General features: G+C 28.1%; 1 protein-coding gene and 1 non-coding gene across 2 annotated transcripts; both read left to right on the forward strand.

Moving 5' to 3' along the window:
• The first annotated feature begins 4,355 nt into the window (after positions 1-4,355).
• Positions 4,356-4,503, forward strand: LOC126654267 (small nucleolar RNA snoR136). Its single transcript, XR_007632519.1, has one exon. It is a non-coding gene; the product is annotated as a small nucleolar RNA snoR136 (small nucleolar RNA).
• A 3,553-nt stretch (positions 4,504-8,056) lies between these two features.
• LOC126653783 (protein DOWNY MILDEW RESISTANCE 6) lies at positions 8,057-16,265 on the forward strand. The gene is made up of 4 exons (XM_050347719.2): positions 8,057-8,379; positions 8,582-8,829; positions 14,003-14,327; positions 15,737-16,265. Exons 1-4 carry the CDS (start codon positions 8,182-8,184, stop codon positions 15,977-15,979), a joined length of 1,014 nt encoding a protein of 337 aa, XP_050203676.1. The 5' UTR covers positions 8,057-8,181; the 3' UTR covers positions 15,980-16,265.
• Positions 16,266-17,569: the final 1,304 nt, after the last annotated feature.

Here is a 17,569-nt window from a genome sequence, read left to right on the forward strand (position 1 = left end):
ATCATATACCATATATATACCAATGAGCTATATCTTAAATGTTATAAACGCTGGACTGTAAACTGCTAGATCGTGCGTTCCAATTTTACCACAAGCACTCTCCCTCTCCAATTTTCAAGAAACAATATATGAGTCATAAGTATATCTTTTTTTTGTAGAGTACGATTAAATCTTAATGCGTACACAATATACGTTACTAAAATTTAACATTTTCATACACATCAATTATAAATTTTGCCATTCCTTTTCTGTCGGTATATAATTATATCAAATGATATATATAATATTATTTATTATAATTTGTTATTTTTTTAAATATTAACTGTAATTTTATTTTCCTATTATAGCAACATAAATTATATCTACCATGTATATACATATAGCCATCAAAATTTATAGTAAATTATATTACTAATTTTTTTTTAAATATAATTAATCGCATACTTAAGGTTTACTTCTAATTTTAACTATTTTTAAGAATACAATATTTACTTTGATACGAGTAGTGGAAATATTATCCAGGCGATGGCCGCTCTTATATGCAATGACAATCTAACATTCTTTTTTTCTATTTCTCATCTTTCATCATGTATGAATTTTCAAATTTAGATCTATCTCCTGGGATTAAGGGATCTGACTCATTGACTGGCCTGGATAATTAGACTTCAAACTTATACCTCATAAGGTGAGTTTGGCTACTGGCTAGGTGTCTTAAATCTTAACAAATGAGAACAAAAGGGCTTATGGAGTTTTAGTCTTTTTATAACGAGTTGTGGCACAACTAGCTCGACTAATGCAGTGTTTTATGGTGTAAACCACAAAAAACACTAAAAAATGCCATAAATACACTACTTATACACTATATACATACTATTTATACACTATATATACACTATTTATAAACTAATTTTACACTATATAAACACCATAAAAACACTATATATACACTACTGTTACACTAAAAAAAAATTGTCGGTCGGTTCGGTCGACCGAACCGAAAAAACCAAAAACCGAAATTAGAAACTGAAAAAAGGTATTTTTGAAATTAAAAAAACAAAAAGGTATTTTTCGTAAATAAAAAAAGATAAAAAAAAATCAAACTTGACAGGTAAAAGTGTAAATAAGTTACTACTTTTAATTTACTTAAATTTATTTATAAATATAAAGACCGAATTGAAACTTTACTCTTTATTTTCCATCTCTAACAATATTTGAGAAAAAAAAAGTTAACAAGTTTCCCTAAATACAATTATTGCTTGATTATACAATATTATTCAACTCTTTAGCATTGTAATCACAATTTCGAGACTACATTAGGCGTCGAAATTTTATTTCATTTCTAGCTGATAATTAATTTCAATAAAAAAAATTGATCTAATTCTATTAGTGTAGCCATCTCAATTAAACCATTTTAAAATATTCACTACCTTAGTAATTCTATTAAATGACACATCATCTAAAAACTACTGATATTCATTTTGTGATAAAATATATATATATATACATATATTTGGGCTTCTAGAATTTATTCTAAAAATTAAATAATTATTATTTTTAAACAATTAAATAATATATATAAATAGAAGAATAAATCTATTTTAGAGTCTCTAAACTATACAATTTTAATTTATTAGATCCCTCAATTTCTATTTGACTTTCTCAAATTCCTAAATTCTTGTTTTTTGGTCTATTAGATTCTCAAACTTTCGTTTTTTTTGTTTCTTGAGTGTCTAAACTTTTATTTTTTGATCCATTTGATCCTCAAATGAATTTCCGTTTAAGGACCTAAAGCACCTAATAAATCAAAAAAACAAAAGTTTAAAGATCTTAGTAAGCCAAATAAAAATTAAAAACCTGATGAACCAAGACAATATAGTTCAGGGACCCAAAAATGGATTATTTAGCCTAAATAGAAACATATCTCCTTTGAAATATCCATAAAAATTTAAATAATTATTATTTTGACTATCATTTTTTTTATATTTATTATTAATACATCCACATTCTCGATCTAATTATGAGAAAATAAAAATGCGAATAAATTTGATTTATATATTTGTTATTAATGCATCCACATCCTCGATCTAATTAAGAAACATTTTTATGTATTTATTTTTAAAATAGTTATAAAATTATATTCCGTCCTAATATAACTAACCATTTCTTTTTTCTTTTTCTATTCCAATATACTTATTCATTTCACATTTTTTAAAATTAATTTGTCTATATTATGTTTTTTAAAGTCCGTTATTTATATTATCATGACTTCAAAAAAGTGAGTTAGTCATAGTTTTTAATAAATTTATAATAAAGAAAAGGGAAAAGATTATTTATACTATTAAAATTTGCCTTTAGGATAAAGTAAGCCCTCAACGTTTAAAAAATTTCAAATATGTCCCCAATGTCTTAAAAATGAACTAGCCCCCCATTTTTACTTATAAATGAAACGTTGAGGGCTTAATTGTCGAAAATGTGGGGCCTGGTTGTTTATTTTTGAAGACATTGAGACATATTTGAATGTTTTTGAACGTTGAGTGTTTATTTAATTTTGGAGGCAAATTTTAAGAACATATATGATCTTTTTTCTATAAAAAAATAAGGGATTTTTTTTTATAAATTTAGAACATTAGTTGTATGTTTTTTAAAATGTGTGAAAATAGTTAAATAAGCAATTTTTTTAAACAGAAGAAATGAACAAAGGATTAATTCATCCCCTCAACTTGACATGAAATATCAAATGAGTCATTTTGGAGTGTTTTTTGAAAAACGAATCCCTAAATTTAACAAAAAAATCACATCGCACCCCCCCGAGCAAGCGAAACACACTCTCCGGTTTTAAATGGTAAAAAATTTAAAATAATACTTAGTATTTTTTTATTCTCTGCTTTAATGCTTAATGATTTTTAAAATTTAATTTTATCCCTTATATTTTAAAATTTCAAAAATCAATTTAACTTTTAAATAAAAATTTAGGAACTAAAATTTCCCTTTTCTACCTTCTTCTTCAATTCTTCCACCAGATCTACATTTTTTTTTTCTTTCCTTCCACCGGTTCCTCCGCCATCGCTGGTGTGCCTCTGTTTCCAAACAACGAAGCTCCTCTCATTCTCATCCATTCGCAGACGAGAACAGAGGTTGTTCTCGTTTGAGAACAAAGCCTCCAAAATGACTCATTTAATATTTTGTGCCAAGTTGAGGAGGTGAATTGATCCTTTAAGAAATATATGATTTGTTTTTATAGCTTCACATCACATTTTTTTTAAGTCTTTCACTACTAAAAAACAGTGGTTTTGTGACGGAAATTTGTGACGGAAAAATCCGTCACTAATTTGTGACGGATTTGTAACGGATTTATGAGGGATTGATAATTTTGTGACGGAATTAGTGATGGAAAAAATTGTTGGGCTGGTGTTTTTTTATTTTGATATTTGTGACGGATTTATGACGGATTTGTGACGGATTTTAGTGACAGATTTATTTTCCGTCACAAATCCTTATTTTGTGACGGAACAATGACAGGTTTTTTCCTTCACAAATGTTTGTGACGGGATTTGTCACGGGACTATAATTTTAATCCCTAAAAGCAGCTTGTAGTGTTAAAAATTCATAAACGTACTTCCGTCGATTACCTTTCTCCTCCATCGTTCTATAACAAAACCCTAATCCTTCTCCTTCATCATTCTATCACTAAGACCGTCCACTACTTCCGTCGATAACACTTCTCCTTCATCGTTCGTCGTTCATTTTTGGTGTTAAGAATTAATAAGAAGCAATCCCTAACTCCTTTATCGCTCATTTTTGTTGTTAAGAATTAATAAGAAACAGTCCTTAACTCCTCATCGTCAATCATTCTATTTTCGTTTTTATGTAAGCAATTGAAGAGAAGCAGCCTTCGTTTTTGTCAGCCTCGCCTCTAGCACCCATGGCCGCAGTTGAAGAGAAGCAGCCTTCGATTTTCTGAAGCTTTGTTCAGGTTTTCGTTCTTTTTTTACTAGTTTGTTTCATAATTTAATTTTTTAATGTATTTAGGGTTTGGGACTCTCCTGATAGTCTTGTTTTAATTCTCTGTAATGTACTATGTTGTTTCCTGAGCAAGTATGTGAAAATGGACATAACATAGATAATAGTTACACAATGGACATAACATGTATGTGAAAAGGCCACAAAGAGAGTATAAAATGTAATGGACCAGATGATATCAGTATTTGGTTAAGCAAACATCTTGCAATGGTGTTTTTGTTACACTTTGCTACTCCATATAATTATTCCGTTAGATCTGTATGTTAGCTCATTTGAGAGGACATGACAATGGAGTAACTACTTTACTTTTCATTATCCTGTTTGTGTAAACTGTAATGGCTTCATTAGAATGTCATTATAATCTTTCAACGTTGCACTACATTAATTTATTAATCTATTGTTAGTGAAGCCAAAATTGATGTTTCCCTAGCTATCCAATAATGCTTCTTTTCTGTTTCATTCGGACATCGGGAAACTGCATTCTTTTGCCGTTATTAAATTTTTAACTTATAATTTAAGCTTTATGTTTGTAAATATCAGTTATGAAGTATGCTGAGATTATTAAGAAGCTGAGGAGATCATGAAGAATACACCAAATGCTTATATATATGCTTCATCAATTTGAAAATCCTGCTAATCCGAAGGTATTATGTCAATTGATTTTTGAGATAGTTATCTACGATTATAGGAGTAGAAGTCAATACTTAGGTATGTAGTCTATGATGTTGAGCTGTCGTTTCCATGGTCGACTACGGTGTTAATTTAAATGTTAGTACTGTGCTCAAATTATTCTGCTTTTGGTTTTAGCAATGTTTTACTGCTTATATGTTTGTCGATTTTATGTAGCAACGAGTATGGATTGTTTATGGCATTCGCATTATGTGTTTTTAGAGGGGACATGATTTGTATTTGATGATATTGGCATGGGATTTAGGCTGATTGCTAATGTCTACTCATTTTAGTAAAAAAAATTAGTCATTTTAGATGCCAAGTCATTTTAACATTTGATGATATTGGAATGGGATTTAGTCAAAAAAATTAGTAAAAAAAGTGTCTACTCATTTTAACATTTTTAAAAGACAAAAGACAAAAAACAAATAAACAATGCATTCATTTCACACATCACATTACTCTCTGTTTCCTAACTTTTCCCTAATCTCCTCTTTTAATTCTTGTCCCCATACGCAATCTTCAGGACTAAACTCACCCTCTCTAATTTCTCCACTTCTTTTCTAGTTTCATGCTATATATGTTTTGCACATGTAAGTTTCCATCTCTATATATGTGGTTTGGTGATGTTTCTTAAACTGTAAAGCTATGATTCTTCATTGATTTTGAGGTGCTAATGGCTGTTCTCATGCGGGCAACTCTTGGTTTGAGAGAGAAATGCACATTGCAATTTAACAGACTACTTGCTTTGACGGAAGGTCTGCTAGTAGGAATATGGTTGTATAACAATGCTATTCGTGGTTTTTTTTATAGCAATTTTTATTCGCGAAGAAAATTATCGGCTCTTTGTTTTCTACTACAAGTGGGGATATCATTTAGTGCTGTGACTGCTCCTGCTAAAAAGTTGGCAAAGAGACAAAAAAATGCTGGGAAAGCCATTGTGGTAAGTTTCTCTATTTCTCTTGGTTTCGTTATGCGAGTCTTGTTGGACTTCTTTGAAACTTTGTTGCATCGACGCTAATTAGCTTATGTTTTCAATGATTGATATAACTTCTGTGACAGTCAGCGTTTTGAAAATTTTAAATGTTGAGAAACTAAATTAATCAAGGTCTCATTAAACTATAAGTGTATATTGCGGTAACCAAAGAGTTCATGCAAGGATATAATTATATCTTACTTTTGTTGATCTGATTATGTTTTATACTTGATAGCTTAGGATGACAATGGGGATTGTATCCCCTTCAAAGCTCACAAGTATGTATGTTGAGCTACGATCAGGGTCATTTTAGGATTCTCATTATTCTAGCAAATTATTTGAGTTGCAATTTTTCAGGGAGAATTTGTAAGGGTCTAAGAGTATCTTCGTCTTTTAAAAGTGGCGCTGTCCATTTTATAAGGACAATGGTTTTGAATTAAAAAAAAGGACAATGGTTTATGAATATGATTAGAGATTTTTACTTACTCCTCCACAAAGCTAGCCCCCATAACTTGCATATACATTTTAAAATGTCGCACAACAGGAATGAAACATTTAAGTTCTGCAAATGACTACTTGACAGTCATGCCCTTTTAGTTTTAAAGATGACTAGTTAAATATATTATGTTCTAATGTCTATTTACCTCATTACTTTCTTATAGATATGAAACGTAAGCAGTAACGCCAAATGAACTATCTCGAGCAGCAACAACAAAAGCATAAAGAGTGATAAATAGGTTTTGGCGGTTGTATCACATCATTGACGCCTCCTATATAGTAGTTGTTTTCATCTTTGTATTCTACAACGTTCGTACTTAGATTGCTTGCTTATGATATTTATAAACACTAGTATGTAACACTCTATTTTGAAATTAATGGATAACTACCATTACACTTATATATCGATCATTTTCGTTTTATATCCATTATTATAATAATACGAGAATGTGATTCTTTTGAATTTGTAACAGATTTGTAAAGGAAATGCATGTCACAAAATAAATTTTATCACAAATTCGTTACAAATTTGTGAAGGATTTGTGACAGCCATATTCGTCACAAATTATATTTTTCACAAATTTTTCACAAATTAGTGACGGATTTGTGACGGACAAATTCAAAATCCGTCACAAATCCGTCACTCATTGCGACGGATTTGTGATGGAAAAATCTGTCACAAATTTCTGACGGATTTATGAAAAGTGACCATTGACTTTTGTGACGGCAGTTTCCGTCACTAATCCGTCACAAATTTGTGACGGATTATTTATTCCGTCACAAAGTGTTTGTGACGCCTTTTTTGATGACGGATTGAAATCCGTCACAAATCCGTCACAAACAGCTGTTTGTGACGGATTTGTGACTGATTTTGCCGTCACAAACTGACTGTTTTTTAGTAGTGTTTTAAAAATTAGCGAATGCCGCCTCTTCGCATTCGGTGGGTGCACTTGTAATGTGTCGCAGCTAGTTGAGTATTGCTTGTACTCGTTGCTGGCACGCCTTCGTTAACAATCTAAATAAGGCGAATGGAAAGAGGATGGTGGGTGAAGGCTTATAGAAGAAAAAGTAAGCATTTAAATGAATATTAATAATTTTAAATTGAATGTTGATTTCATTGCTCATCTCATTTCCTGTGAAATGAAAAAGAATATAACTTGATTACATTGAAAATGATAAGATTTTGGACAAGAAGAATGTTAATTAGGAGTACTAATTATATTTCATTCGTTTTAAGTTAAGAAAACTCCATCTAAATATTTAAGGTGATTTAATTTTATATATATATATATTTTAACTAAAATAATAAATTTGTTTCAAAAAATTATAAATTTTAATTCGATAACTTTATAATTTATAATAAATATGTCTAATTCTAAATTTGGATTTATTCTATGACTCATAACTTCTATTTTAAATCCGTATAATATTTTATATTGGTATAATATTTATAAAAAATAATCTTTTATTAAACAAAAATTAAAGCATAAATAATACTAATTAAAATTTAAATTAGTTTCTGATTGGAACATAATCATTATAAATTATAAAATTAATGGGGATCATATTATAAATTAATTTACAGAAAATATATTTATTATCTTAATTAAAATATAAATATGAATATATAATTGTTTAATTATATTTTAATCTTTTTAAATAGTTAGACCAAAAATAATCAAGCATGATAGATTCTTTCTAATAGTACTATTAGTATTTTTTTTGATGAATTAGTACTATTATTATAAAGAGGTGGAGACAATCAAACCTGGAATTCTTAAATAAAAGTACGTAGGGACAAGGATGATTGACCTTTTTTAATAATTAAATAAATGTGCTACTAATATAAATTGTACTTTAGGCGGTGAATGACACGGCAATAAAACTACCATTATAAATACATGTGTTGATATTCAGTGAAGAGCATGCTTATTCTTCATTCAATGCACAACCAAACCAGTTCTGTTCATATATAAAACCTTCATTTCTCTTTTTCCATAGCTATATATCTTGTTGCCATGGCCGCAAAAGTTCTTTCCTCCGGAGTCCACTACAAAAACTTACCGGAAAATTACGTCCGACCGGCATCCGAACGTCCCAGGTTATCCGAAGTTTTAACATGCGACGATGTTCCGGTTATTGATTTGAGCTCTGAAAATCATGCCCAAATTGTTGAACAAATCGGATATGCATGCACGAATTATGGATTTTTCCAGGTAAATATTCTGTTGAAATTCTTTGTGTTATTCAAATTTGCTTGGGCCAACCAACGAGCTATAGCTCAAAAAAGCATAAACGCTAAACAGTAAACTGTCAAAGTTGTGGGTTCAAATTCTCCCTCAAACGCTTTCCTTTCCCTACTTATTAAAAGAATATTTGTTTTGGCCACGAAATCTGACAGTTATGAATAATTTGCAGGTGGTCAATCATGCAGTGGCGGATGAAGCGGTGGCGGGGATGTTATTGGTGGCGAAAGAATTTTTTAATCTGCCGCTAGAGGAGAAGATGAAACTATACTCCGATGACCCTTCAAAAACTTTGAGATTATCGACGAGTTTTAATATGAGTAAGGAAAAAGTTCACAACTGGAGAGACTATCTCAGACTTCATTGCTATCCTCTTGACAAGTATGTGCCTCACTGGCCTTCTAATCCTCCTCTATTCAAGTAAGTGTTTTTTTCCTTATCTTTCATCCTATTACGTTTCGACACGTGCCCTGCTTTTTCACTTTTTGTTTTTCTTTTTATCCTCAGTTTTTGTTAATAATAATGAATTAAAAATTAGAGTCAATCATTCATTTACACATTCAAATAAAAAATTCTTTTAAAAACTCAAAAATACACTAGTTATGTTAAGAAATGATGGAAGGAAGTACTATTTATAGTACTTATCATCACCTAATCTTAAACTATAAAACGTTAAAAATATATCTAAAGTATATATTGTTAGATGGATAAAAAACTATATAAAATCTTCTAAATTCATGCATCTATAATATATTTATATGTATGCATAAATGAACCGTATGGCAACACAACATATATAATTAAATTCGTTATATGCACTATATATAGAATAGTTGTATATAAGTTTGAGAGATCTGTTCTTTGTAAAATTTTATAAAATAGGAATATAAGTTGAATGTTTTGTGAGTTTTACATAACTAGTGTCTTTATACTTTTAAAATTCATATCAATTAATTATTATTAAGATACGTTTTTGCTCATGTATTATTATTTTTATGTTGTTGATATTTGATTAAATTGTTATTTTTAAATTAATATAGACATATATTTTTAATATCAATTGTTTAAACTTTGAATTAAATAGAACATTAATTATTTGAATTACAATGACAGAAAAATAACAAATGCTATGATAAAATAAAACGTAAAAACAAAAAATAGTTCAACATTGTTTTTCATCTCCAACCGTATATGATATTGTATATTATTTTAGTGTAAATATGTTCTTCCCACTATTTATATTATTATATATTAAAATAGTATGTCATTTAGTATATTGTTGGAGATATCTCACACCAAATAAATATTTGAGTACATCGCTGGAGAATGGAGATGTCTTTAGCTTGCTATTTTACGTAATGATATTGGTAATTTTTTTGTAATTTTATATAATTGTTCAATGGTAGTTGTAGGCATAAAAAGGCTTTAAAATTGGTAATTCAGACAATTAAATGATACTCCTATACTATACAGTAAAATAAAAATAAATTCAAGCACCATAATTTTTTTCCTTAAAATTAAGTTCAAACCGAATAAAGTGTTGCATGTCAGCCTAATAAGTTTCCCCATGTGACACATCACATGCTTTATGCATGTCCCTTCCTTCGATGCCAATTTGGTTTCTGATACCTATTTCTTACACATAAGCTTCTTTTTGTATCTAGTCAGCAATGACATCAAAACTGTCTAGGTATGTGTGATAAGCAATGACGTCATTTTTTATTTTATTATTATTATTATATTATTTATATTAATTAATAATATATTTAAATTTGACTAACATTTTGAGATTTATTTGTTATTTATTGATATAGATAAATTAAAAAAACTACAATAAATATTATAGATCAATATAGTTCTTTTAAATGTGATAAATATTGTAGACCTAATTCATTTGAATAAATGTAATCTTTTCAAAAAAATAGTTTAAATAATTTTTATATTTTATATATAAAAAATATATTAATAGTTAAATTTTTAATTGGTGAAATTTTATATTGAAATAATAATTGAACATTTGAAAATAACTATATCTAATTATTAAAATTATATGGATAAAATTTCAATTTTAAAATTGTTTATAAAATATAAAAGATAATTTATAATTAATAATTTAAATGAAAAATATTTTTTAGAAACAGTTTTAAAATTGAAGTATAAAATTAAAATGTGAAAATAAATCAACAAATATTGACACATGGTGGGATACAATTTTTATGTAGTACTATACTTTTTGATTAGATTTTTACAAATATTTTTATTCTTATAATTTTTTTTATAAAGATCCAATAAATTAATGGAGGAATCGTATGGGTCTACTGTAGATTCTTATCATGGAACCTTTTTTTGTGGTACTGAGGATGACATCCGACACCTCAATCCGTGTTGACGTAAGCAAAGTGAATCATGTGACATAAGGAAATAGTAATTGGTAGGGTGACGTGTAATATAATGGCCTTCATTGACTATTTAATGCGGTGACTTGCATGTTAGTAGACTTCTTCTAGATAAGCCGGTGTCATTTTTATTTATTTTATTATACTTGATTTTGAAGGGTGTGATCAGTGTGGATCAGAAATATGAATTAATATAAATTTTATTAATATTGTAAAATATGATCAAGTCATATCCCTTGCGGTTGTATTGATGAGCAACGGTCGAAAAAAAAAATCAAAATATTCCTACTGATTTGGTATAAAACGAAATGCTTATACCAAAGAATGCGGAATATTTGTATATCATCTTACAAATAAAATAAGCGCAAATCGATATATTATAATTAACAGTTTGATACCCCTTATTTTAAAAGTTTATTTAATGGTCTATCAATTTTAATTCCGTTAACTGAGAGATTTTTCTGTTAATTTGAGGGGATCAAATCGTTTAGCAGATTGAAATTTGGGTACTAAATTGTTTAAAAGCGAGGGACCAAATCGTTTAATAAGATTAAAAGCGAGAGATCAAATCATTCATAAAATTGAAGGTGGGGTACCAAATCGTTTGAAAGTAAGTGTCGAAATTAACGGAGGGATCTAACAATTAATTAACGGAATTAAAACTGAGGGACTATTAAGTAGATTTTTGAAACAAGAAGTACCAATTGTTAATTATAATATACCTCGGGGACATTAGCGTAATTTGCTCATAAAAAATAATATACTATTCCTTCCATTTCTTTCCAATTAGTTGACATTTTAAGTTTATGCAATGATACTATATACTTTTATAATAGTTTCTACATATAAATTGGAACAATTTTTCTTTCTAAAACATCAATTAATTAAAAATAGAAAAGTTATTAATTAAGTAGTTTGACATATAAATTTTTAGTCTGCCATCCTTTTTCTATAGAGAGTATACCACAAGCTACTGATAACGATTCCATGCCGTATCCGTTATTGTTACCAAAGAATTCAAATTGCATAATATTATTGTCCTAATCGGTAAAGTCTTCCTCTACGCGAAGAACAAAAAGACAATAAATATATTAGAACAAATAAGAAATTAAAAACACTTGGTATCACTTAAATAAGACAGAAAAATTACTTGTCATGGAAAATAACATAATGCCCCTTTTAAAAAGATAAATTTAGAATTATATAATAAAAAATAAATCACCACCGATCAATGACTGTAGTTCAAATGGTATAAGTATTGGATAGCAAATTGTTAAGGTCGTGGTTCAAATTCTCCTACAAGCGTTTTTTCTCCCCAATTATAAAAAAATATATGTTTTTCTTTTATGAAGAAATAAAAAGGAAGATAATACGGCTATAGGTTACTTGGTGCAAAATATTATTTGAAGTGTCCTAAAGTGTAAGATTATATATGAAGTATCTTAAGGTGCGAAATTAATTGAACCCTTATCACGATAGTAACTTCATTCTTATCATTCAAATCTTTCTTTTCTTGAAGACTTTTCAAACGTATCCTAATTTTTTGTCATCCTAGTATGAGTTTTTTTATCTGGAAATTTTTTTATGCGTTCTCAATTCTTTGTTGATTGAATGATTGTTTTCACCAACATTTTTTTTTTCAAAAAATAAAAGTTAATTGTCGGACTTTGTTAAATTAGTTTAAGAATGGAGACTTTGAGAGTGCATTTAAGAAATTTAACCATTTAAACTATAACTCATTGGTATCAATATTTAATTCTATTTTTTATTTTGACTCCTGGAGTATTATTTTAGAAAGATAATCATCTGATGTGACGCTAAATGTAACATACATATACACTTAAATAATTGTTCTTGTCATGTTTCTATATTGCTTCCAAACAATTTCTGTCTTGATTAGTGACTACTAACTTGGTGATTTTAAATTCAAATTGATTGAAGAAAGGAACAGATATGTCATGAAAAATGAGATCTACCTTTATGAGCATTGAATTGGTAATGAGACCTCGTGTGGCTTCTAAACAAAGACTTGTCATTTTTAAAATTTATGATTAGGGATGGCAATGGCCGTGCCCGCCCCTAATGGGATGAGGATTCTCCATCAATCCCCTTTATAAATACGGGGGTGGGAAAAATTATTTTCCTTTCACGGGAATGGGGAGGGCACATGAAGTGCAGTTTCCATTTCATGAGAATTTCCATTTCCGTCTTAACGGAGACCCGGTATATTTTTATATAATTTATAATATTTTTTAATATATTTGTAATTTGTAATAATTATTAATATTGAACAATTAATATTTTTTAAAAATATTTCATGAAAATAAATAAAATTATTTAAATATTTATATTTAAATTATACGGAATGCAGGGATCCCATGGAATGGGAAATCCTCAGAGATGATGATATTAATCCCCATAAAAACGGGGATGATATTAATCCCCATTGTCATCTCTACTGTGTATAAATAAATTTATTTAATAATTCATCTAATATATATTTTTAAATTATGAATTAATTTAGTACTTAATTCTAAATAATTTTATAAAATTATATTGAGCTTATTTGAATCAAACTCAAAATAATAAAGTATTTACTAGTTGAGTTCATATACGTCTAATCTTTCATAAATTAATTCATAATTAAAAAATACTGAAATTTATGATATGAGAGAATTATTTAAATTGTGACGTGTTTGTATTACTATATTAATGAAAATGCAGATTAGGTAGTAGTCAAGGACTAAACATAATAACTAAGAAATGTTCCTTACACTAAACTACTTAGTTTTTGTTAATTTTTCATTATACTCTATAAGAAATTATTCAAATAATTCCAACAATGTGAATTTTATAATTAAAAATATCTTTATTAACAATAATCTTGTAAATTTGTAACTATTTTTTTTATTGAATAAAATGACTATTAAAGACGATTAATCAATAGAATTGTAGATTTGGTTGAAATTTATACCATATCTATATTTCACTATTGTTATTTTTAAGTTGGGAAGAACAAAAGGTAAAATATATTTTTCTCCTTATTTATCTTTCTTTCATGTTGATACTATTTTATGTCCTTAATCTTGTCATTTCATCTTCTTCTTCTCTTACCGATCGTTGTTCTATTTTCTTATCCATTTTCCCTTAATATTTTAAGCCACCCTGATCTAATAAAAAAGTCATGTTATGTTTAGGGGAATCGTAAGCAACTATTGTGCAGAAGTTCGGAAACTCGGATTTCGCATACAAGAACTAATTTCAGAGAGTTTAGGCCTTCCAAAAGATTATATAAATGACGTATTGAGTGAGCAAGGACAACATATGGCTGTGAACTACTATCCGCCTTGTCCGGAGCCTGAATTAACATATGGATTGCCCGGACATACGGACCCTAATTCTCTCACAATTTTACTACAAGATCTACAAGTAGCTGGCCTTCAAGTCCTCAAAGATGGCAAATGGCTTGCTGTTAAACCTCATCCTAATGCTTTTGTCATTAACATTGGTGACCAATTGCAGGTAATTATCATATTTTCATATTCGACTTTCTCTATTATATATATATGTTTTTTATTGTATGAGTATATATAAACCTAATATGATTTGGAATATGCAATTTTAGCTCTCTATACATAGATTACATTAATCTAAAATTAATTAATAAAACTCTTATGTTCTTAATATTAATTTCTAAGATCAATTTTACTATTTCTTTACATGAGTCTTTCATTTTTCATAGTTAAAGTTTACTAATTTGACTTAATTAACTTTTGTTGACAAATAATTTAGATTACCAGTGTTATTTTATCACAACTTACTAGAAACCGTTGTTTCAAAAAATTTCATCATGTTGTTTAAGTATTTTTTGCTAACCTGCTTTATTTAATAAAAGTTTTATAAAAAAAAGATATCTTGTTAATGCAATAATCATTTATTTGTCTTCTTTTTCATAAAATACATAGATTTAAATATATTTTATTGTGTAAAATTATTTATCATAAATAGAAGTATTCATATCAAATTTAGCACTAGAAGTAAGGCAACCAAAACCACTAATATTAAATTTTAAGGGTAAATTGTAAATTTTTTAAATAAAATAAACCTGCTAAATCTACAAGCATAGATGTATTAGTATGTTTTTAAAAATATTTTATAGATAATTAATCTCTTTTTTTATTTTTAGTAAATAAAATAGTCTTACAAAATTTAGAATAAGTATAGTAATTTTTTTTTAACATAATTGACAAGTTAAATATATATATAAAAGATAATGATATAAAATAATAGCAATATAAAAAGTTTTAACATAAAAACTACAGGATACTATATTACTAATTCTATAGTTTATCATTTAATAAGAATTTATTTTTCTAATAATAGAGAACAATATTTACTTATATGATTAATTTATAGTAGTAAAATTAATATTGCTTGGAAACAATTCTAATTATTGAATAAGGATTTAATACAAAAACTAATAAATAAACAAGTGTTATAAAACAAAATATTATATATATATATATATATAATTTATCATTTGAATTTGTTATATCCAAATATTAAATAAGTAGATTAAGGATCTAATTTAAATTATATATTACAATATCTTAAACTAATTTGAATACATATTTAGAGAAAAAAAAATATACTTTTTTGATAGTAATTAAAAAGTTAATAATATCAAAAAATTAGATAAATAATATTTAATAACAGTTAGAGCATTTATTTTTTAATTTTGTATATTTTATATAATTGATATGAATCACAACATGATATCAAACTTGAATTTTTTTTAATCCAGTCAGTACTCATCGATTCCATACAGTGTTATATATTCAAATATTTTAATAAAAATAAATGAATATTATTGTTATCCATCTAATTTAAGACAATGAAAGAAATAATTTGTGAGAATTGAGCAAATGCAGGCACTGAGTAATGGAAGATATAAGAGTATATGTCATAGAGCTGTTGTGAATGTTGACAAAGCAAGAATGTCAATTGCTTCATTTTTGTGTCCATGTGATGATGCATTGATCAGCCCAGCTAAACCTCTCATCCAACATGAATCTGCAGCCATATATAAGGATTTCACTTATGCTGAATATTACAAAAGGTTTTGGAGCAGAAATCTAGACCAGCAACATTGTTTGGAACTTTTCAAGAACTAATGTTGTGTTTGTTCTTTTTAAATAAATTACTCCTCTCTGCTTTTGTTTAGAAGGCGAGTCGGTGTTGTTTTAGCAAGAAGCATAACGAATGCATAAAAAAAACAACTTGATCTCTGTTTGTGGCTAGATTTGAGACTCGCTAGTAGTCGATCTAAGACTAGTTGTAGTCGGTTTTATCATTAGTGATCTTTTATCTTTGACAAAAAAATCTTTATTGTCAGTATAAGTTGTATCGTTAGCGCTCAAACTTTATTTAACGCGTCCGATTTATATTCGGATTTCGATTTGTATTGTTTATAATTTATTTTTAAATTTTGTTTAATTTACAAATTAAAGACAACTTTTTAGAAAAGATATCCGTAACCTACTATGATTCTCATGGCTAGGAATTTCTTACACTGAATTGCAAATCTTACCACATATGCCCCAAAGTAGATTGCCAATTTTCATCTAAAAGTAAAGAAACTATCAATCAGGAATATTTTAGAATTCTGTTTGATATTTTTTTTAAATAATAATAAATTTTTATTTCAAATCCAAAATAATTACAAACGTAAGAAAATCAGGATAGTTAGAAAACCATTCATGTTAACGTGGAATGAACTCGGCATTTTGCTCAAGCACGTGCACTACCTGGTTAGTAAATGGACTAGCAAATAAAAAAACTCAAATTAAAGAATTGCTTTGCCATATCAGCATAATCAGAAACTACAACGTCATTCTCACTACTTGATGTATTTCTAATATCCGACATGATTTCCAAAGTGTCTGACTCGACAATTAAATTTGACCATCCTTTAAGCCAAGAATGAGCTTCCTTTATATCAATTACTTCAGCATGTCGAGATGAGTCTCTATTAAATTTTATTAGAGGTCAAACACTAATTAACTAATTATCAAAAAGAGATTAGCATAAATGTCGAGATGAGTCTCTATATTAACATATATAGAAATGTTTTTTTCATCCCACATTGCTATTTTACAAATAAACCAAACAAAACAAGCATTTATATAAGCTAAGATAACATATCAATAGAAGGGTAAGTTTTTCCACTTATTTTACATAATACTTTTAATATATTCGACCCTCTCCGGCGTTCTCCTGACTTGTTTGTTCTTAATCTCAAACGGACCTATGTTGCATGCATTCAAGAATGGAGTTTCTACCCGGTCACTCGAATTCGTTGATAATATCATTATTTATCACTTGACGTCGTCTGTGGGAAATAACATATCTATTCATTATATCATTTTTGAAGGCAATTGTTGGGCAAAGGTAGAAGAAGTAGTTTGGCTAAAGCCTCCCAAAAATCAAAAGTACGCCATAGCCTTTCATGCTTTTCTGAGTCTGGCTAATGTCTCTCATATTTGACCGAGCTAAACCGTGACCTTTTATGCTCTGTCAGTATAGTTATTTTTTAGGAAAAAATTCGAGCAGAGCAAGCTATCGCTTAAAAAAAATCAGAGCATAAAAAGCTGTTGCTTAGAAAAAAATCCGAGCAGAGTCATTACTCATGAAAATTCTCATAAGCTATTGCTTATGGCCGAGCTGAGCCATTACTCACAAGACGTTTCATAAGCTATTGCTTA

This window comes from Mercurialis annua, linkage group LG6 (assembly GCF_937616625.2).
Source record: "Mercurialis annua linkage group LG6, ddMerAnnu1.2, whole genome shotgun sequence".
Classification (NCBI taxonomy): domain Eukaryota; kingdom Viridiplantae; phylum Streptophyta; class Magnoliopsida; order Malpighiales; family Euphorbiaceae; genus Mercurialis; species Mercurialis annua.

What these genes read in the sequence shown, in the direction of transcription:
- LOC126653783 (XM_050347719.2), top strand. Translation starts at nt 8,182, where the DNA reads ATGGCCGCAAAAGTTCTTTCCTCCGGAGTCCACTACAAAAACTTACCG. An exon ending in CGAATTATGGATTTTTCCAG is followed by an intron (nt 8,380 to 8,581) that starts GTAAATATTCTG and finishes AATAATTTGCAG; the next exon opens with GTGGTCAATCATGCAGTGGC. An exon ending in TCTAATCCTCCTCTATTCAA is followed by an intron (nt 8,830 to 14,002) that starts GTAAGTGTTTTT and finishes TGTTATGTTTAG; the next exon opens with GGGAATCGTAAGCAACTATT.